The sequence below is a fragment of the Melanerpes formicivorus genome, unplaced genomic scaffold, assembly GCF_026170545.1.
Source record: "Melanerpes formicivorus ecotype bairdi unplaced genomic scaffold, bMelFor1.0.p_v2 SCAF_7, whole genome shotgun sequence".
Classification (NCBI taxonomy): domain Eukaryota; kingdom Metazoa; phylum Chordata; class Aves; order Piciformes; family Picidae; genus Melanerpes; species Melanerpes formicivorus.
In genome coordinates this window covers 22,628,127-22,650,844 of record NW_027142359.1, presented here as the reverse complement: position 1 = coordinate 22,650,844, position 22,718 = coordinate 22,628,127, and the positions used below count along the sequence as shown (strand labels likewise).

General features: G+C 51.5%; 2 protein-coding genes across 4 annotated transcripts in view; both read left to right on the top strand.

Annotated features, from left to right (window-relative positions):
- Window positions 1–456, top strand: part of COP1 (COP1 E3 ubiquitin ligase) — a 166,652-nt gene extending 166,196 nt beyond the window's left edge. For all 3 annotated transcript variants that reach the window (XM_068141379.1, XM_068141380.1, XM_068141376.1), the window contains one exon: window positions 94–456. In XM_068141379.1, coding sequence (XP_067997480.1) covers window positions 94–111 — 18 coding nt within the window. In that variant the 3' untranslated portion in view covers window positions 112–456. The remainder of the gene's footprint in view (window positions 1–93) is intronic.
- A 13,439-nt stretch (window positions 457–13,895) lies between these two features.
- The window catches only part of TNR (tenascin R), a 90,819-nt gene continuing 81,996 nt past the window's right edge, over window positions 13,896–22,718 (top strand). Inside the window, exon 1 of the mRNA XM_068141375.1 lies at window positions 13,896–14,244. The gene's annotated coding sequence lies outside the window, so the exon portion shown is untranslated. The remainder of the gene's footprint in view (window positions 14,245–22,718) is intronic.

The window sequence follows — 22,718 nt, the reverse complement described above, 5'->3', positions numbered from 1 at the left end:
GTCAGTCCTGTCCTAGTGATCTATATGCTGATGTAGGAGATAATGAATGTCATAAATTCCTGTTGTAAATGTCTCATCTTCCCTACTAATCAGGTACTGGAGCTGGTATGAAGGTTTTTTGCTCAAGGCATGAGGTACTTAGTCCTGCCACTTTGCTACAGTATTCATCTGAGATCCTCAGTGGGACAAGAAACCGAAACCACCTTGGATGTTCCTCCCCAAAACCATCATGTTTGGGTTTTTTTTTCCATTTATGGACTTTATAGGACATTTGGAGACACTGGAAACACCAGTGAACTGTCTGCCATCAACATTAACTCCACAGACTTTGCTGCTGCTGGTGCTGGTGGTATGCTTGTCTAATTTTTATGATAGGAAAACAAATTCTTTTGAATAAAAACACACAAAAAAAAAAAGGAATAATAAAATTTATTGAGCCACAAGCTGAAGCTGGAAGATTCTGTCTTGTTGTGTATGGGAACAGAGGTACTTGGGAAGGGAGCTTACAGGACCACTTAGGGCTGTCCTCAGGTGCGCATCTCCATTTATTTAATCTGGACTGTTCTTCATCCCCACTGGAGAAAAGGGAAGTCTCCAAGCCTTACTTGGACGTGCAAGCTTCACTCTGAGATCCCATAATCATATGATTCAGTTGTTCTTTTGATTTGTTAATTATTTTTTTAGGTGCATTAAATGTTGAAAAATGTCACCCAGGTTGACACCTCCAGCACCTCCAGTGCTCTGGTCCTCGAGAAGAGAAAGGCAGCATCTCCTTCCTCCTCTCCTTATGCTCATGCCTCCACTCAAAGGGGCAGCTCTCAAGGAGAGGATGAAGTTGTCCCTCCATCCACATCAACCTAGGTGCCTCTGCAGCCTGCCACTAGGAACATGCTGAGATGAGGTGATCTGCACTCACCTGGGACCTGGACTGACCTCACCAAGACATCGTGAGATAACTATCTCCTCCCTGCTGACTTGGCTGTGTTTGACTATCTCAGCTAGAGGAGGAAGCTTCCTCGGTGCAGTTGCCATAGCCCTGCACCACTTAACCACCTGTGGGGAGTGGGTGCCTTGGCCCCTCTCTGCACACCACGCAGGCCAAGAGTTCGGGATGTTGCTCTGAGAGGGGGGCTGGAGCTGGTTTGTGATGTGTTGCAGAGCCATGAGCTAAGTAGCCTTATTTTTAATGGTCATGCATACACTTAATTGTACATATGGAGGGGGAATAAACGGTGATGCTGAGAGTCATCATTGCGTTGTTGGCAGGACAGTGGGTGGATGAGGAGGTGCAGATGCTAAGCTGTCAGGATTGATGCCAGAACTTCAGTCTGAGAGTGGATTGGGTGGGTGTAGCATCTTTTCCTAGATGGGGGTAGCAAAGGTGCAGTGTGTACTGTGGTACCTGTGGGAAGCATCTCTGTTTGCAAACAATCACTCTGCAGTTGTTTGTGGCTCTACCTCTCTCCCTCACACCTCTGAAGGTTAACTTGTGGTAGGGCCTTCACAAAGCAAGGCCCTGCCACAGTCTTGGCCCATCCAGGAGCATGTGAAAGGTGTCACATATCCTCCAACTGTTAAAAACTTGATTCTGATCTTACCAGGAAGATGATGTGTGGGTTTCTCACATCCTTTAGTCACAGAGTAGAAAAGGAAAGCAAGGATGCTTTGGGGGCTGTAAACAAAGGATCTTCATCTTGGGGCTGAAGCCTTACAGCAGAGTTGGGGACAGATTCATAGAATGGTTTGGGTTGGAAGGGGCCTTAAAGGTCATCTAGTTGCAATCCCCTGCCATGGGTAGGGACACCTTCTCTAGACCAGGCTGCTCAAGACCTCATCCAACCTGGCTTTGAACATCTCCAGGAAGGGAATATCCATGATCTGCTTTGGCCATCCTGTTCCAGTGTCTCACCACCTGTCCTGATTCAGCATTGGTGCCTGTTTCTAGGGGGTCACATGTATTCCTTCAAAACTAGAAGGATGTGGGATGCCTCCAAACTGCTGTTGACTTAGACTCTTATCCAGTGGGGAGAAACATGATGTGCAGCTCCAAGAGAGGTGTGGATGGCCCTCAGATGCTGCCACCTGTTTTTCTTCCATGGTTTCTGCTATGCCAGTGGGAGTGAGAAAGAGAAGGGAGAAAGGAGATCCTGCTAGCTTGTGTCCTGCTCCAAGGTGCTACCTGCAGGTCTCTGTTGTATGAGTCACTGGAGTCACTGTGGCAGAAGGAAACAAAATTAGTTCCTTCTGCCTGATGGCAGCTGTCTGACACGTCCCGCTGAGCACTCGCCTGATTTCCATTTTTGCTGCATTTTAAGAGAATTTGGTGCTGGATGAGCTGTGCTGGGCTGTGTGGAGCATCCTTCCCAGCCAGCCACCTTCAAAGGCTGAAGTGAGGAATGGTGACCATGGCTCTTGCTGCTTCCCCTGTTTTCAGGCATTGGTTTCCCTCAGCTTCTGGTTTGTTTTATTGATGCCTACTGATGTATTTTGCAAGCTGCTGTGGTACCCCAGCTCTGCACAGCTGCTGCTTTGCAGGTGACCTCATTTCTTCTCTCCCCCCCTACTCGAAGGTCCTCTGTGTTTTAAATTGAAATGGCTCCAAAGCTGAGATCTTAGAAGAAAAAACTAATAATAAAACAGCAGCTCTTTTGAATGCTGTCAGCTTCCTCCTTGAATTAAACAGGGAAAACAGGTTTAACATTATCTGCCTTTAGTTGGTTTGGGTTGGTGGGGTTTTTTTCAGTTTTCATTCAGTTTCAATCAAGATGAAATGCAATTTCAGAGTCTGGCCCTAATTAGAAACACAGCAGCTCATAAACACAAGTTGATGGCAATTTTTTGGTGTGTCTTTGGCTCTTTGTCACAAGTGCAAGGCTCCTTAATTTAATTCCTTGCATTTTCTTTCCCTCAGGTAACTCTTTGCTTACTGTAAGCTCTTTTAACAATTTGCTCTTTATTTGTCTTTTATTTTTGTCATGACCCACCTCCTCAACAAATGGTCCCTATCAGGTTCTCAGCCTTTTTAGAGTTGGGGAGTGATTGAGCTTGGGAGAACCTTCCAAGGTCTCTAGTCCAACTCCCTTGCCCAGAGCAGGGCTTATGTCAAAGTTGGATGAGGTTGCTCCAGGGCGTGGAGATGTTCACAGCTCAACCGAGCAAGGATTGGAGATTCCCAAGTCCCTCTGGGAAACCTGTTCCAGTACTTAATGGCTCTCTCTAGCTTAAAATTATTGCCCCTCATCCCATTGCTATAGGCCCTTGTAAAAACTCCCTCCCTGGCTTTCTTGTAGGTCCCCTTCAGATAATGAAATGCTGCTTGAAGGTCTCCCCAGAGCCTTCTCTTCTGCAGGCTGAACAGCCCCACCTCTCCCAGCCTGTCCTCACAGGAGAGGGGCTCCAGTCCTCTGATCATCTTTGTGGCCTCCCCTGGACATGCACTAGCAGGTCCTTGTCCTTCTTGTGGTGAGGACTCTAGAGCTGGACACAATGAGGTCTCACCAGAGCAGAGTGGCAGAATCATCTCTCTCAAACTGCTGGCCATGCTTCTTTTGATACAGCCCAGGATGCCGTTGGCCTTCTGGTACGTGGTGGTTCCCACATGAAAATAGCTCTGCACAGGCAAGCTGGAGGGGCCCAGGAAGCACCTGGAATGTGCCTCACCTGCCTTATCCCATGGCAGAGACACGTGGTTAAAGATCTTTCCTTCACCCCATCTGTGACTGAGCTTGGGAGGACCTTCCAAGGTCTCTGATCCAACCCCTATGCCCAGAGCAGGGCTTGTGTCAAAGTTGGATGAGGTTGCTCCAGGGCTTGGAGATGTTCACAGCTCAACTCAGCAAGGATTGAAGATTCCCAAGTCCCTCTGGGAAGCCTGTTCAGTGCTTAACCACTTGCCTTGCAAAGATTAATTGCAGATGGTGGGCATTTAGAGTCTTTTTTTTGTCACTTTCCTCTTTTGAAAGAACAAGGTTACAAAGCCTGTGGCTGGAAGCTGCCCCAGAATGGTTTTTGCCTCCAGCCCTCACATCCCTGTGAAAGCTGTTGAGTGAGTCAGGCTTTTTCTTTAAGAAAAGGAGTTTCAAACCCTGCCTGGCCACCCAGCCTCTTTAATTAATTTTAAAGCATTTAACAGAAGAGTAGGAGGAACATGCCTCAGTGCTGGAGGGAATCAAAACTGATGGTCAAGGGGAAATATAAATGAATATCAATGTGTCAGCTCTTCAGCAGCGAGTGTGGACAGCTGCTAAGGAAAGCATTCAAGCCAGGTGCTGGAGCTTTGTTTGGTTAGGGTCATTTTGTTTAACTGTGGAAGGTTCCTAATGATAGCAGCAGGTAATGGGAAAGCAAAATCTAGCTCCTTCCTTGCTCAAAAAATCCCCTTTCTTTCCTTACTGCTCTTTGGAAGTCAGAAATACCCACCAAGGACCTGCAGTGGTCTAAGGGTGAATTAGTGTTCACTGCAGCACTTACCTTGAAGGAATCTTCCTGTGTTGGCAGCGTCCACGTGTGCAGACAGTGGTGTTAGCCCTGGTGTCCTGGCCAGCATCCAGCCAAAGTAATTGCATCCTGCCTCCTGCCACTCACTGCTGCTGCTGCCTGCAGATTCTTTCTTGAAACCAACCTCACAAGAAATCTTTTACCTGTGCTCCCAGAGCGGTTTCTCTTCCTCTCAGCAGTGCAAAGACACCGTGCTGAACTTGGTGATGGGTGTAGGGTTTTTACAGAGCATCTGCAGGAGTTTGGAGAGACAAGGGGTTTGGCTAGAAGGGACCATGTGGTTGAGACCATGGGAAACCACAAAGCAGGCATCTGCAGCTTAAGGACCAGAGTTCACATCTCACTTCAGGGGGGGCAGCTGTAGCCCTAGTCCCCACAGCCCTCTAGCAGTCATCATCATGTGGTTTGATTTAGTTTTGCTTTGAGTGAGCTGCTTGAAGTGAGGGTCTTCTCATCCTTATGTCTGTTTACCTACAAGGCTGTATTTGGGTCTCTAATATCTTCAGAAATGAATTTAAATGGTTGGGTGGTTTAGAGCAAGGCTTCTTGCTCTGCTCCACATGTTAACCAGCCCTCTCAACTGAGTGGGTGCCAAAAAAAACGTGGTTTAAATCTTTTCCAGATGCACTTCACACCTTAAATCTTGCTCTGGCTGATGGTTGGCCATCATTACTCAACAGAAGCAAGACAAGAATGTGTCTTCTAACATAAAGCAGCAGGAAGAATTCTTGGGGGGGTGGTGAAGTGACATTTTTGACATCTCTTAGAAATAAATAATAAGAAGAAAAAGTAAGTATGGAAAGAAGGAAGAAAGAAGGAAGCTTGGCTGGTCTGCAGGGCAAGGGGAGAAGATGGTTCCAGCTCTTCCAGAACCCCAGTATCTTCATGCTTCATGAACCATTCAGGTCAAGGTAAGCTCCACACACCCATCTTAGCCTCTTTTTATCTGCCTCAATAGCAAGTGTGCACAATCTGCCTGCTAGGGGCTGGTGTGGGAAGTAGCTCATGGGCAAGTGGGGAGGAAGAAGCAGCTCATTTGTGATAGCTGCTTGATTCCTGCAGCATCAGAGGCAGGTTCATTCTCTCCTCTCCCAGTTTTGCCTTCTTTTAGAGGCATTTCTGTTTCTCCAGTCTGTCTGGAGAGATGAGATTAACCTCATTGTTCTTGTTTGACATCCAAAATGTGGTGGAGGGAGCAATGAGCCTGGCTTTCACCTGGAGACTTGGAGAGCACAAGCAACGCAGGAGTGTTGAGTTCCATGAGCATCAATAACCTCATTGTCCACCCTGAACTCCCTCTGGTGTCTCCACCCTTCCAAGAGCTGTGGAGCACATTGTCACTGAGTCTCAAAATCCTTTCAGACAGCAAAGGAAAGTAATTTGGAGAATTTGAGAAGGAAAAAAAAAAAAGAAAAAAGAAAGAAGAAGAAACCCAAAGGTAAAGGCCATCCTTAGGAGGCGTGAGTAATAGCATCTGACAGCTGAAACCAAGCCAGCAGCGTGCTCAGTGCGACTCCCAAACCAGACGATGTGCCCTTCCAGCCTGCCTGCCTTCCCATCGCCCCTCTCCATGAGAGAGGCCTTCCTGGGAAGGAGAGCAGCCTTGGGGGCTTTAGTTTACAGATTAAATGTGTTCATTTAAAGGTCACCTTGCTGTAACCCCCCTAGCATCGTGAGCCTCATAGAGGGGGCTGGCCAGCCAACACTGTGGGGCTGCAGGGAGCCATGAGCACGGTGCTGGGGTCTGATGGACTTAGCTGTGGAGCTGTGAAGGTGCTGGACCAGCCTGTGTGTCCCCTTCTCTGGACAGAGGTGAGTGGTCACCAGAGAACGAGCAACACAGGCAGATGTGGCCCATCCTACTGCCTGTCCCTCCACCCATGAGACATGCAGGGCTGGTCAGGGAAAACACACATTCTGCAGCTCTGGTTTGTCCTCGGGGGCCTTGTTTAAACAACAAGTTTGTCTTGATTACAGTGCTTAATGTGACTTGTCAAAATCCCCATAAAACCATTTAGGTGTTGAAGAGAGAAAACACACTCCTGTCATCCTCCTAGAGCTGAACAGGAACTCATCTGAAGCTACCAACACAGCTGCTCACCAGTGTCCCATGTCAGAAACACCTGCTGGGGATGCTGCTTCCAGGGGTGAGCCCTCACCCCAGCCCAGAGACAGGGCTCAGCAACCCATGAAATAGAAAGAGCTATTGTATAGAGGGTTACTTTAAATTGTTCTTAAAACCATTATTAAGAGCTGGCAGCTCTTCCCTGGTCCCATGGCGACAGAAAACTGTTGCAAAGCTGGCATTGATCTGCAGAGCACAGGGCAGCCCATGACTTAATGGGGAGGGTGGAGTTAAGGGGAAGCAAAGCAGGACCCACCGACCCCTCAAAGTCATGAGAGCATCACGCTCGAGCTGGCGCCAGACGGGCGCCCGAGCCAGGGCGGAATGGGCCAAAGCCCAGCAGACCGCAATGGCTCTGCCCTCAGCGCAGCCCCAGAGAGGGCAAGCAGTGGGCTGGGGGCTGCAAGTCCTGGGGGGGTGAGGGGTTGCATGGAGCAGGGCTGAGGGGAAGAAGTATGGCTGCATCCTTACCCCCTCCCCAGCTCCGTGTGGAGGAGGAGAGCTTGTTTCCAAGCTCTTGAAATGTGATGTGATGGTTTTGCCTTGCTGGTGGAGCTGAGGAGAGCTGGGAGTGCCTCATCTGTTCTGTGTGATGTTAAGGAGCAGCTTATGTCTGGATGTTAGCAGAGGAGACATCCCTGTGTGTCCCAGCTCACCCAGAAGAAGGAGGAGGAGGAGAGGGCAGTATTGATTACAACCTGTGCCCCCACCATCTTCCCCCCCTCCCCCCCCCCAATCCCTTTTCTCCTGTTCAAGTGTTTTTTTTCCTGTAAGAGATTAATGGGAGCTCTTTGTCTTCTAACATGACTGCACCTTATGAATTCTCTGTCTCACCCTCATCCTTTAAATTACCCACATAATAAAATATGTATTCAGTGATTTCAGGTCATAATTTGATCTGCTTAGGGAAGAGAAAGGATGATGGAGAAGGGTTGCTGGCATGCTCCACTCTCCTCCATTCATCTTTATTTATCATCTAGGACTTCCCCTAACAACCTGTGTGCAGCCAGGTGATGGAATGCTGGTACCTGTGTGCTGGTTCCTGGCAGAACACGTCCCCCTTTTCCCCCTCCCCACCTTGTTAAGTCCTAGTGAGCTGTCCTGCCAGGTCCCAGATCCAGTCTGTTGGCAGGGGGGTGTTCAGAGTGGTCAAAGGGCCGAGCCATCCCTGGAATGCCTTGTTAGCCTTGCCCTTTCCAGCCTTACCCAGCTGTAAAAGCAGAGAATCACAGAATGCATAGGGTTGGAAGGGACCATCAAAAGTCATCTTGAACAATCCCCCTGCAATGAGCAGGGACATCTGCAACTAGATCAGATTGCTCAAGACCCCATCAAGTTTGAGCTTAAATATCTCCAGGGATGGGGCCACCACCACAGCTCTGGGTACGGTGCCCTCATTGTAAAGAACTTCCTCCTAATGTTCAACCTAAATCAACCCTGCTCCAGTTTCAAACCATTGCCCCTTGTCCTAGCACTACAAACCTTTCAAAACAGTCCTTCATTTAAGGTCTCCTCAGAACCTTCTCTTCTCCAGGCTGAACAGCCCCAACTCTCCCAGCCTATCCTCATAGGAGAGGGGCTCCAGCCCTCTGATCATCTTTGTGGCACTCCCAGGGACCCACTCCAGCAGGTCCACGTCTTTCTTGTGTTGAGGCCCCAGAGATGGACACAATACTCCAGATGAGGTCTCACCAGAGCAGAGTGGCAGAATCGCCTCTCTCAATCATGCTTCCTTTGATGCAGCCCAGGATGCCACTGGCCTTCTGAATTTGACTTCGTGCAAGCCCCAGGTACGTGGTGGCTCCCACAGGAAAAGGGCTCTGCACAGGCAAGCTGGAGGGGCCCAGGAAGCACCTGGAATGTGCCCAACCTCCTGGGAAAGGTGGTGTGGCATGGCCTCATCCCATGACAGAGACATGGGGTTGAAGATAGATCCTTCCTTCACCTCAATTGTGAGGTAGTTGTGGGGCTGCTTTACCTCACTGGAGCACTCAGAGCTTCATTTTAATTCCAGATTTTAAGCTTAAATATGGGATTTAATTACTTTAATATACTCCTCTGAGATCTAAAAGCCTCATGTGTGGCACTAAAGGGCATTTTGCATCTTAAAAAACCCCAGGGGCCCGTAATGCCCAACATCACGGGGAGATGCTGCGATTCCCAGCAGAGGCATGATGCTGCCTCTGCCCCATGGGGTCAAGAGGAAGAGGAAGCCCACACTGTGCAGCTCTGTGATGCATGCACAGGGCTCCCGTGAGGACTCCAGCAGGAGCAAGGAGATTATTTGGGGTGGGTAGGGGGAGGTTGGTCTCTTTTGCATGAGGGAGGAGGAGACCCCCCCTGCTTTGCTGTAGGAGCCATGGCACCAAGAGTGGGTTACAGCTTGTTTGCTGTAAAAATCAGGTCTAAAATCCTTGCACTGAGGACGGTCCTTGGACTGATGTCCCCTGGGTGCCTGCTTTCCCCCTGGCTGTTTACATCGCTATTTGTCTGTCTGCGAGCCTGCCAAGCCTCTCATGTCGGGCATGCAAAGCCATCGATCTCCGAGCAGTGCCAGCTGGTGGGTCAGAGCTGCTGCCCAGCAAGGTGAGGATCTTGGGGGAAGGCTTCTAGAAAGGAGGCCTTGGGGCGGGGGCTCCAAGTCCCTGGTGGCTGTTTGCCTCTTGCATCCTTGTTTAAGGGCTACTTACTGCAGTGAGGGAGGTGCTCTCTGTGTGGCCTGCACCACTGATGGTTGGGAAAGCAGGGGCTAGTCACAGCCACGATGTTTTAAGGATGATGAAGGGTTAACACTGGCATCATTTACCCCAGGCAGGTGGAGAGAGGTAGAAAAAACAAATCAGTGCCACCTGCCCCAGGAGGGCACCCACTTACCCAGGCATTTCTGAGCAGCTAAGGGTGGCTCCTGTGAGGAGAGGGACAAAAAGAGTGAAGGCAACACCCCAAAGCACCCAGTATGATTAGCAAAACTAGGCACTGTCATACTTCACCTGGATGGTTGTGTCTGAGCTTAACTAAACCCTCTTTTTGGCACCCCTCTGTTAGCCCTGGGAGCAGGGAGAGATTTCCAGCTTGCTTTGCATGGAAGAACCTTGGTGTTCTGAAGAGTTTGGGCTGTGTTTTGCAAGAGGAGGAGATGGTCAGCATAATGCCAGTTCTCAGGCCCTGCCTGCTTGTAGAATCACCTGTTTGGAAATGACCTTACAATCACTGAGTCCAACCATAACCAAACATCCATTAACATGGATGTTAGGAAGAAGTTCTATACAGAGAGAGTGATTGCCCATTGGAATGGGCTGCCTGGGGAGGTGATGGAGTCACCGTCATTGGAGGTGCTCAGGAGGAGACTTGATGGGGTGCTTGGTGCCATGGTTTAGTTGTTCAGGCGGGTTGGATTGGTTGATGGGTTGGACACAATGATCTTGAAGGTCTCTTCCAACCTGGTTTATTATTCTGTCTCCCTGTGCACAACTGTCAGACTGTCCCTAAGCACCTCATCCAAGCTTCTTCTAAACACTTCCAGGCACGGTGACAGTACCACTTCACTGGGCAGCTTGTTCCTGTCCCAGATGACCCAACTTAAGGCCATTTCTTCTTGTCCTATCACTTGTTACCTGGGAGAAAAGGCTGCCACCCACCTTGCTACAATTCCCTTCATGTAGTTGTAGAGAAGGCACTCTGCATGCCCAGATTTCCTGCTTGCAACCTGCCAGCATCCCTTGCCATCCTCACATGTCCCTGAGCATCCCCCTCATATCACCAAACATCCTCCCACAGCCCTGACCATCCCCAGACATCCTTCCACAGCCCCAAGTATCCCCCTAGGCCCCTGAGTATCTCTCAAGGGCCCTGAGCATCCTTGCCATGGGACTCACTGCAGCTGCAGTGCCCAGGGTGCTCCCCTGCCCAGGGAAAGTGCTGTGGGCTGGAGACCTCTCCAGGGCTGATCAGCCTTCCCAGAGTCTCTACATGGGGAAGGCAGTTCCTGCCTGCAGGTGCAGCTGAAATAGGTGGAATTAGAATGGATCAACATCTAGTTCCTCACCTGGATGAATGGAGAGGTGTTTAATTTTCTGGTTATTCAGGCTGGGCCCCCCAGCCTGTTCCTCTCCATGCACATGTAAGGAGCAACCACTGCCAAAGGGAGGTTTCTCTTTGTATAGGTAGCTCTGTGGAAGAACTTCTCCCTAGGGCTTCCATCCCCAGCATCAGAGGCAGGAGAAGAAATAGCAACCATTTCTCCAGTGTCTTCTGCACAGGAAGAGTTTCCACTGCACCATGCATCCAGGGAGGTGGATGTTACACCTGTGATTTGAGGTAGAGGAACAGCAGGAGGGGGAGGATGGAAACAGCAGGAGCTCCCTGTTGGGAATCTTCCCAGACTGGACCACACAGGGGAGGGATCCTGATGTTTTCAGTCCAGCCCAGGAGGTGTCACTGGCTGAAGGGTGCTTTTCCCAAATGTGTTACTGCAGGGAGAGAAACCCTTGGGGTGTCCTGCTGAGACTTGATTCCCTCTGGCATCAGCAAGGCAGCCTCAGGAAGTGTGATGGTGCCTTGATTACAAGGGTGGTTATGGTCCAGAGCCCCACAGAACTGGAAACAGCACAAGCAAAACTGAAGGGGAAAAGAGATTTGAAATGCTCTCCCCAAAGACTTCATCTAAATGAAGATCTCTAGTTTTCCCCAGAGTGGTCCTCAGGGACCCTTTCAGACCATCTATGCCTCGTGCAAGCCATGTGCAATCCCCTCTAGGGGTGTCCAATGAAAGCTTCTTGTGTGGGCTACAAAACAAGCAAGTTTCCCTTTTTTGAGGTATTTTTTGCTTTGAAGTGTGTTTGAGTTAAGCAATTTTATGTCTTGCTCCTCAGCTTCACTCCAGGCTCATTAAGGATCTTTATAGGCAGGTGGTGGCAGCTCTGGACCCTGCTTTCTGTCTCCACTACAAGGGGAATTAGAGCATGCCAGTTGTACACCCAGCCACCCTGCCCCAAAGGATTTGGATGAGAAACTCACCTTCATTCATGGTCATGGTCCAAACACCACGACTTTCAGGTATGTTGCCTTTGACTCCAGCTTGTCATCATGGCCAGGAGGTGAAGGACACCAGTGACTTCCTCTTCTCCAGCTGCCATGATTTTAACACTTTAGACCAAGTGGGTCCTTTTTGCCACCCCAAAAAGGAGCCTGAGAGGAGAACACTGAGAGGGACACATTAACTATTTCAGTCTGTTGCTTCTATGTGGCTTCTTGGGTGTTCTTCCATCGTTGTGCTCCAAGGGACGTGGTATTTGTCTTGCTGGTACGTCTGCAATACTTTCTTGCAGCTGACTTCCTACTCGAGCTTTTGAGTCTGAGAAGTTGCATGCCACATCACTGGTGGCACCTGTGGAGCACAAGGCAAACAGGTTTAGTTAGCTCTGGTGTCTAAGGCCATCACAAATCATTTTCTACTCCCTCAGAGCCATGGGTTTCACTCCAAGCAGGATGTCTGTGCACATAGGTGCAGGTATGCTACTCCTTAGGCATCTGTGTGGGCACTTACCTACAGAGCTGAAGCATCTCATCATTATTAATGGGCTTTACTTCTCTTAGTGTACTTCCATTTTACAGAGGTAGGAGGTGGATTAGGCAATTTACCCACAGTGATGTGGGGAAATTGGGAAATGAAACCATATCTCCTGAGTCACAAATACTTTTAAGGGCTACCTTGTTACTGTGACTAAGGAAGGTCTGGTTTAATGTGTCAGGGTAGGAGTCTCTCAGCTGATGGAGCTGCTTGGCAGGAAAATGTTTGAGCCACCTGTGGAAGCCATGTCTGAAGCTGTACACAGAATTGGATTGAATTGCTCCTGGGGAAAAAAACACCTTCTGCTGTCAACAACACTACTTGTGGTGGAGGCTTATTACATAGAATATTCAGGTAGGTGCTGGTGTTAAAAGATATCAGAGATCCAGATGTGGTAAAACACAACATTACAGCCTCCTCAGCACTCTCCCTGAGTTATTTTGGCTGAGTGATGATAGTTGGGTGGGTTTGTCAGAAATTCGTGAATGGCTTCAGTGGCTCTCAATCTCCAAGGAGAGAATGTGACTGAAAATGTCTCCCAGCTGGATTTGAGGCAGTGACCACAGGGGATGGAGTCTTGGTTCCCATGTTGTCAGTGAGGCTGGTCTTTGGCTGTGCAGGAGCAGTGGACAGCACTGAACCAAGTGAAGGATGTGCATATAAAATCCCTCTGCTGGCCTGACCCTTTACCTTTCCTCTTCCCCAAGCTCTGACAGCTGGTTGGAGGCAGCAGCAGGACTACTGTGCCTCTTCTTCATCCTGCATGGAAAGGGTGTGACCCTCAAAGAGAGACTAGAGTGAGAAGGCTCAGCTTCATAAGTGCTCTGCTCCCCTGTCCTGATAGTGAGGCAAGCTTTGATGCTCCAACTTCCCATCTGGGCAGGAAACCGTCTCTGTGGGTTTTTTGTTTGGGTTTTGTTGTTTGGTTTGTTTTGCTTGTGGAGGAGAGGAGGCAGGATGCACACTTTCTTGTGTGAGGTTATAGAATCATAGAATATTTGGGGTTGCAAGGAACCTTTAAAGGGTCCTTAAAGGTCATCTAGTCCAACCACCCTGCAGTTAGCAGGGACATCTGCAACTAGAGCGGGTTGCTCACAGCCCCAGACAAGCTGAATTGGAATGTTTCCAGGAATGGGGCATCTACCACATCTCTGGGCAACCTGGGCCAGTGTCTCACCACCCTCAGTGTCAAAAGTTTCTTCCTTCTATCTAGTCAAATCTCCCTCCTTTAGTTTAAACCCATCAGCCCTTTTCCTGTCACAAAAAGCCCTGCTAAAAAGTCTGTCCCCAGCTTTCTTATCAGCCCCTTTAAGTACCAAAAGGTCAGAATAAGGTCTCCCTGGACCCTTCTCTTCTCCAGGCTGAATGACCCTAGCTCTCTCAAGCCCTGGCTTCACAGCAGAGGGGTTCCACCCTCTGACCATTTTGGTGCCCATCCTGGTTTGCATTCACATCCCAGCAAGGCCAAGGCTAAACTGACTTGGAGCTCACTTTTTTGCACATCTTACTGTGTTGCATGCTCCCTTTCCCCACTCTCTCTTCCCAGCTGTATCTCTCCCCGTGGAACCAACGGTGCTGGGCCGTGCCCGTGGCAGGGCCGTGTCGGGGGGGGACCAGCTGGGGATGGGGGGGTGGTGGTGGGAGGCGATGCAGCGGTACCGCGTGGGTTTGCGGGTGGGATTTTCCTCTCGCCTCTCCCCACTAGGTGGCTGGGAGAGCCCGGAGCGGAGGGAGGAGAGGGGAGAGCAAGAGGGGGAGAAAAAAACAGGGGAAAAAAAAAAACAACACAACCCAAACCACCCGAGCTGCTGAAATTTAAACCGGGGAAGGAGAGACAGCGAGACAGTCCCGGGCTCGCTTCTCTCTGCTGCAGCAGGCAGCGGGGCTGCCGGCGCCAGACAGAGCTCCAGGCCGAGCCCGGGGACCCCGCTGGAGAGGAGCGGGGCCGCCCCCGCCCCCCCCAATCCAACCCAACCCACCCAACCCAGCCCACTCTTGCTTCCCGGCAGCGGCAGCGGCGGCAGGAGGCGCCGGCCCGGCCCGGCCCGGCCCGGTGAGTGTCCTCAGCACCGTGGACAGCTCCGAGTCCGCCCTACCGGGCTTCGGGATCCGCGGGGCGGGCTATGGGCTCCGGGGCTCCGCGGTCTGAGCTCCGAGACTCGGTGGTCCGGGCACCGCGGTCCGCGTTGTGGGCTGTGGGCTCCGCGGTTCGGACACCGGGGCTCCGCCGTCCGCCCTGCGGGATTTGGGGCTCCACGGTCCGGGCTCCTCAGTCCGCTGTGTGCTCTGGGGCTCCGCTTAACGGGCTACGAGCTCCGGAGCTCCGCGGTTCGCGCTCCGAGGTTACAAAATCTGGGCTATGGGCTCTGGGGTTCCGCGGTCCGGACTCCGCGCTACAAGCTCTGGGTCTCCGCACTCTGCCATATGGGCTCCGCGGCTCCGCCGTCCGAGCTCTGCGTTCCAAGCTCCGCTTCCAAGCTCCAGGGCTCTGAGCTCCGCGGTCCGGGCTCCCTTCTTTCGCTGTTCCGCGTATCGCAGCCCCGCGGGCAGGCGCGCCCCGGCCCTTGTGCACTGTGTGTGTGTATATCTGTATACCCTGTGTCATGTATATATCGTCGTCCGTCCGTACCCCCCAATCTCCCCACCCCTTCGGCCGGGCAGCGAGGTGCGGAGTGTGGCGCGGGAAGGAGCGGCGGTGGGAAGAGATCCGCGGTTCCCTGCTGCGGTGCGGCGCCTCCGCGGCCCGGCCACGGGGGTTGTGCAGGGAAAAAAAGGGTGAGTTGTTTTAGGGGGGTGGGGTGAGTATTTTTTTTGGGGGGGGGGGGGCGGTCGCGACACTGATAAAAGCTATCTGCACTTTGTGCAAGTTCCTTTTTGCTGCTGGAATGAGGTTAAAGAAATTTGGCTCTTGGCACCTGCGTCATATGGAGAGAGGAGACAGCTCGGGGTGGGGGGGAGGTTTCTTGCTGCATGCTCGCAGGCAGTGCTGGGGGGGGGGGGGGGAGCTCATTCACATCCTCTCCCCATAAAGCCCATGCTGCTTCTCTCCTCATCATCCCGTTCCCTTCCTCCCCCTGCCCAGGGCTCCCCTCTGCCAAGGGCTGAGCACAGGCAGGTTTCAGGGGGAAGCAGCATCCCCAGCTCCAGCCTCTCCCTCCTGGCTGCCCGTAAATGGACCCGAAGACCACACAACCTCTCTGCTGAACCTTAACCCCAGCTTTCTGCTTCAAGCCACCAAAGTTTGAATATGATTTTTGCCTCCTCCCCTGCCTGCTCATGTATATCTTGAAAGAAGTGATGGTGCCTTTCTCTAGGAGAGCTGATCCCTGGAAGGGGCTGTCTGAGAGCTTTGGGCTGAAAGATGTTCCCTCAGTCTGCACTGAGCTGCAACTTGTAAAGCTGGGAAGTAGAAGGCTCATTTGGAGGGGTCATGGATGAGCAAAGAGAGGTGACCAAGCATCTGGAGGTAGGGGCAGCAAGGGTGTTCCCAAGGCTCATGTTGATTAGGGGTACTTTGTTAAGCATCTGGCAGAATCCATCTGTCTGGAGAGAAGGAGGAGGCTGAGACCAGGGCTGGGGCATGCTTCCTGGAGAAGCAAAGAGTTTGCCAAGGCACTGGTGGAATAAGTATCTCTGTACCCTGCCCTCCTTGCAGGAAATGGGAACACCTCACTACTGTAAGCTCCTAGCTCTGTGTCAGCTGGGACTACCCATTCCCTTCTGTGGTGGCACTGGGGTCTCAAAGAAGGGCCAGATTTGGGAACCACTTTCTGCTGGTTGCATCCCTCTGTCTGTCCCCTACATCACAACCCTGTGGGATCCGTGTCTGCAGGCAGGGAAACTGAAATGTGGAGAACAGGCAGGAGGAGGAGGGTGGGCTGGCAGGCAGAAGAGAGTTATCCTGCACCTTTGTTGGAGCGTGATCCTGACTGCTTACCTGACTCTCAGGTCTGTACTCACTGTGGACAGGGTGAGAATCTCCAGGATGTGATGCTGGACAGGTGGGCTCAGTGGGAGAGAGGCACTGTTGAGCATTACCAGTCCTACCAGCCTGCCAGGAGGAGCAGGTCCCCCCCTGATAACTGGGCAGCAAGAGGTGGTGGTTTCTCAGGTGCTGGGGCTTTTATTGGGGCTATGGGGCAGAGCTGAGTCCCAGAGTGGTATGGATCCACATATAGATACATACTGCCAGGACTAGAAGATACAGTGGTGATTGCCAGGGCTCGTCGTGCTGGTGCTGGGTGTGGGGGATCTGGTTGCAAACCCTGGCAAAGCAAGGCTGAGGAGAAGGTTTGATTTGGCCTGAGGATGGTGTTTCCCAACCACATGAGTAGAAGTGGCTCTAGAGACAGGGGCAGACTGGACTTACCATGTTGGCAAGGCTGCTCGTGGGGCTCAGGCCACCACCCAGAGACCTCCCAACTCTGTCCTGCACCCCCAAACCCACACAGAGGGACTGCTTTTAGCAGCAGCAAGGTGAGGGCAGAAGGTTGCCGCGATGGTTTGTCACCACAGGGCTGCTGTTTCCCTGATGGTGATGCTCTAGGCTTCCAAATCCCCCCTAAAGCAGCTCAAGAATCATGCTCTGAGGCAGAAATAAATCCTGGGGGAACCTTTCCCCGACACAGCCACAGCTCTGGCTGCCAACAACAGCACAGCAACCGGCTGCCAACAGTGTCATCCGCAGCTCGGGGAGGGGGGCACAGGCACTCAAACCTGATGAGATGGTTTGGGGGCTGCAGCTCCTGCCTCAGGCACAGGGTGACTGTGGGGCTTCCAGCCCTCTCCCTGCTCCCATTTGCCTTGCCAGGGTGCGTAGCAAATGCCATAAACACCAAGCAAAATGCTAATTAGCAAGTACAAGCGTGCAGGGTGTAAAGTAGCTGTTTAACCATATTATATAAACAAACATAAAGGAGGCAAAGATTAGGCAGGGGAAGAAGTCAATCCATTGATGGAACTGCCCAGGCAGAAGAGATAAAGGCAGCATGAGGCAGACAAGGGACAGGCTGTCGCCTGCAATCCTCTCTCATTTTATTTGCACCTGTAATGAGAAATTAAATGTCAATGTCATTAGAAGCTGCTTCTCCCTGTAGGGTGGTCCCAGCCAGGGGAGCGGCATGCTATGCCCAGGCCAGGGTTAAAATCCCAGTGAGGGCAATGCCTGGGACCTTTTGGATCTTCCCAGCTCTCAGGAACTGATCTTGAACCATGCACAGTTTGCTGGCTGGAGTTACTGGGATGTGGCTGCTGAATTTGATGGTCTGAAGCTCAAGATCCCTATGGGATCTGATCCTGGTTCCTGGTATCCCCTAACCCACATCATTGCTCTCAGCCCCGTGTCACTATTGCTGTGCAAGACATAAAATAAGGAAATAAGATGGGATAGGAAGTTTTAAAAGAAAATAGAAAATAGGAAGCAAACTTGGCATGTGCCACTTGTCTGTCCCTTGGTCTGGAAGGGATTTGTGCCTCACCCTGTGCTCTCTCACATGTATCACAAGGCAGGTTGAGCCTTCCTTATTCGTGCACCTGGGGTGCCCAGCAGCATTTCAGCTGACCTTTAGTCAATATATGTCCCCACTGGGTGCCTTAGCTCCTGCAGCCCTCAAAGGGTGCTGCTTCAACTGGGTTTCATAGGGATGGAAAGGGCATCGATCTTCCAGCCCTCCTCACTACTCCTTGGTTGAAGGAGGGGTTTTGAGCATGGGTAAGCTAGCCCCTTCTGAGTGGGTCAGCAGCATCCCTTTGCCAATTAATTGACAGCAATATTCCCTGAAATACCCCCAAAGTTTGGAGTAGTTGGACTGATCCAGCCCAGGGATGGGCAGCTGGAGCCGGCAGCTGGCTTGGCACTGCCTTTTGAGACATCATGTCCCCACCCAACTCTTGGCCTCCGGACCTGCTCAGGGAGATCTCCAATAGAATTAATATTCGAAGGAACATCCTCACCAAAATCCCAGCATCAAACCTCCTCTCCACAGGCTGCTGCAGGGTGCCTTCCCAGTCTCCCCTCCCTCCCCCGCCCAGCTTGTCTTCCTCATCTCAGAGCCTGATTTTATTTTCCCTTTATAATTACCCGTCGCAGTCTCTTCCGGCAGCTCCTTGATGAGCTGCAGGTAATTGTTTGATTCTTTCTTTCTTTCTTTCTTTTTGTTTTTTTTTTTTCCTTTTCTTTTTTTCTTTCCCCTCCTCTGTTTTCCTCGATGCTTTGCAATGTCAAAGCCTTTTATTTCCACAAACCAGTAGCCCTGGCAAGGTGCAGGCAGGAAAGCCAGCCGCTGCTTTGCTCGTGTCTCCTGGCTTCAGCCACACAATGTGTTCAATCAGCCAGCATAGTTGGCTCTAAGCATCCAGGTTGGTGGATGCTGGGAAAACACAGGACAGGTGGAGGTGTCTTGGCTGTGGGCTCCCTTTCCTCCTCCCCATGCTACAAAACCTCATGGGTTTGGTGTTTGGTATCCTGCTTGATTTGCTGGTGAGGTGGACATTGCAGGGACACAAGCATTCCTCGAGGTGGCTGGGGGTTGGAAGGCATCCAGGTCTTCCCAAGCTCCTAGAAAAAAAGGACAGCAGAGGTGATAGAGGCTTACTGCGGTCCCTGTCTCCAGGTCAGGTGAGCAGAGATATTCATCTCAATATTTTTCATTATGCTCTGGGATTTGGGGGGAAACTTGACCCAGGCCAAGCTAGGACCTATCCCAGCTTCTACCTACTGCTTTCCCCTTACCCTTCTCTTGGCTTTTTTAAGAGCTTTTTGGCAAGCACTTCTGCTCCCCATCTCTGTCCCAGGGCAGGCAGAGCCCCAGTGTTTGTCTTCCACAGCAAGGCACCACAACAGGACAAGATTTGAAGCCTCTTGCTCGTGTGTGGCCGTGTGGGTTGTTGTTTGAGGAATTATTCAGGGTTGTTTAAGTGGTGTCTGGGTGGGTGTGGGATGTTGCCAACCCACTCACTTCCCTTGGCTCAGTCGGAATTCTTCTTTTGGAGGAGATCTCAAAATCCCCCATGCTTTGGGGAAATAAAGTGCATGCAGCTACTCCAAGTGTAGAAACGTCTTTTGGTAACAGCTGTCCTCCAGGAGAGGGCTCAGACAGAGGCAAGGGGTTGTGTCCCTCCTTCCTTTCCATTCATGAGAGGCATCAGAGAAGGGAGAAATTATTTCAGCTTCCTGACCTTCATCCCCAGGGCAGCTCCCTCCTCTTGTTCTCACTCATCTGTGGAGAAGATCCCACTTGGGATCATGTGGAGCTATGGTGCTGGAGAGATGCCTGGGGAGTGGAGTGCTTTGTCCACTCCGGTGGGGGCTGTGTCTCACTCCAAAGTGCAGACATCCTCCCTGGAGAGAGGAAAACAGGACAAGATAGGACAAGAGGAAACAGTCTGAAGTTACACCAGGGGAGGTTTAGTTTGGACATTAGGAATAACTTCTGCCTCATAAGAGTTGTCAAGCCCTGAAAGAGGCTGCCCAAGGTGAAGTCCCCATCCCTGGATGGACTTCAAAGCTGTGTAGAAGTGGTGCTGAGGGACATGGCTTAGTGATAAGCTGGCAGTGCTGGGTTAACGATTTGACTTGATGATCTTAAGGGTCTCTCCCAACCTAAACAATTCTATGCAGACAGCCTTCACTCTGCCTGCCCAGTACTGCTCTCTTAGACCCCTCCATCATGGAATGCAAAGTAATATCCCAAGGGGAAACTGCTCCATTTGCATTAGCTGGAGCACATGGCTGGCCACTGTAATTACTCTTCCTTGGGCCAGCTGCCTGGGATTTGAAAATTGATTGCCAAGTCAATACCAATGCATTTGGACCACACTGGGCTGCCTGTGGGCGCAGGCAGGCATGTGGGGATGGCTGCTCCCACCAGCAGCTGTCATGGGGAGAGGCTGGGCTTTGGCTTTCCGAGCTCAACACTAGCAGGGGAGGTGACCCCTGAGCCCTGCCTGCACTATGCTGGAGCAGGGTAGTGGGTGCAAGATGGCTGAGCAAGCAGGAAGCCCTTCATGGTGCCCACCCTTGAAGCTCAAGTCCCACCATTGTAGTCCTAGAGCATCTTCTCCAACAGGGAAACGTTTCCCACTGAAGCTCTCCAGCTGCTTCCTTTGTTTTGGCTGAAATTGCATTAGTCAGCAGAAAGTACTGAAAATGTGGATTCCAAAAGTGCCTTTTAAAATGTTCCTTATTTCATTTGGTTTGTTTTTTTGGGGTGGATGAGCACTCTAATCCCCACAGGGATTTGCAGCCTGGCCTTGCCGAGCACCACAGCCAGGAGCAGGTCCCTGCTAAACAGCAGAAGGGACAAGCAGGGAGCTCCCCCGGAGGCAGTTTGAGCTGCAGGCGGCTGAGCTGGCAGCGCAGACAGCTCAGCCCCCCCACAGCTAGTAATTAAAACGCAGATTGATTTGGTTCGATCCGGTTGTTGTCCCTTGAGGGGAGCGAGGGGCTTCCCGGGGGGGACAGGACCTGATGTTTGTCACAGGGGATCAGTGCATCGCCTGTTTGTGCTCACGGTGCAAGGTTCAGCCTCTTCTTGCCCCTCGCTCAGCACTAGTGTGTCTTTGGAAGGGATGCTTATGCAGGGAGACTTAAAAGCAAATCCCTTTGCATTAAACTTATCTTTAATTACACAGTTAATTTCTTATGTAGCACTAGCACCAAAGCAAACTGGGCAAGCAGCTCGGAGAGCATGTCGAGAATCGCCTCATTTAGTAAATAATTTCAACTTTAGTAATTATTTCCTGCAAGGGAGAATGATGCAGGGAGCACCCCGGGGGGATTCTTCACTCCCAGCCACAGGAGGGGTGAGCCCTCCGTGGAATTCCTCACTAATTACTCAATGCTGTCACCTCATGTCTGGCTGGGGTACGCCCATCACCCTGTACACCCTGGGACATCTGATGGGGTCCCAGTGAGTGGTTTTGGTGTTGTTCATGAGTGCTGCTGGCCCCAGCCCATCCCTGGGCAGAAGTAGATTGGTTGTTTTTCCTCTGGGTTGGATTTTCTTTTCCTTCTCAGTTTCAACCCATTCACTTGTCGCTTTCAGAGGCCACCTTCTCACTCTCTGAGCGAGTGGTTGGATCAAGGTGGGGGCTGGCCTCTTATTCAAAGGAACAAGCAATAGGGCAAGAGGAAACAGCCTCAGGTTGCATCAGGGGACCTTTGGGTTGCACATTAAGAACAATTTCTTGTCCCAAAGTGATGCCAGTCCCTGGAACAGGCTGCTCAGGGCAGTGGTGGAGCCCTCATCCCTGGAAGGGTTTCAAAGCTGTATAGATGTGGTGCTGAGGGACATGGTTTAGTGCCACACTAACCATTTGACTCTGTGATCTTAATGGTCTCTTCCAACCAAAACAATTCTGTGATTCTTTGATTTGAAAGTTGCATCTCCTGTTGCTAGCCTTGCCTAATGAAGACTAATTGCAGCAGGACACTGATTAACGTGCAGGACACTTCCCTGCTGGGCGGGTGGCAGTGTGCAAGGGCCGAGCTGCAGGCAGGCAATGCTACCAGCATGCCTGGTACCCAGCACTCATGGCACTGCATCCCGAGCTCCTCCAGCTGCCCTGTTTTCAGCAGGAAACACGGTTTATATGGAGCTGCTTCAGTTCTGTATTCCCCCCTCATCTTCCTCTCCAGCTCATCCTTTGCTCCCCTCTCTACTCTGTCTCTGTTCCCGTCCCCTCCATCTCTCTCCGGCTTCGCCCACACGCTCTTCCCTGCTCCGGCCTTTTGTTTCCCCCTGAGGCTTCCTTTAAAAGCACCATTGATGATGCTGGGCTCTCATATGAAGAGAGTCTCTCTCCCGCTGCCCGCCACAGATGGGGACCTCAGCTCAATCCACGTCCTGTTCTCCGCTGGGGAATAACAATGAACTCTGGCGCCACGGAGGGACAGAGAAAGAGCGTCTCTGTGCTCCGGGAGACAGCCCTGTCCCCGGGGCCAAAATAACTCCACTTGTTTTATTTATCAACTCCGGGGGGACTAGGAGTGAGTGGCATACAGATGTTGCCACAGCTGGCTCTGCCAGCTGACGTGCCTGGGACTGGCCCCACAGCAGGGGCCTGTGAGGAGAGGGGGATGCTCTGGGGTGTCCAGGTCTTGGCATCCTATCCAGAGCTGCAAAATCAGCCTGAGAGGGAGGTGTGTTTTTAAAATCAAAAAACAAGGTTTTTCCTGTGGGCATGTCTATGACCAAGCTCCAAGCAGGCTGCCAGCATTTGCCCTGCCCTGCCACGAGATTTCCACCCTTGGTACCCAAGTGATGTTCACAGGGAGCCTGAGACGTCTCAGCAGTTACCCACCATCTCCAGCACTTGCAAGGGGAGGAGAAAATGGGGGAGGGAAGCCCATCTTCATAATTTGTGCACACACACAAAATGAAATGAAGGGTGATAGCAGCTGAGCTGCCTTTTCCCCATCTCCTGCACCCTCCCCACCATTGCACAACCCACATCCCTTGCCACCCGCCAAGACTCCCTCCCTCCCACCACTCTTTTCCTGCACTCCCACAAGTGAATTGGATTAGT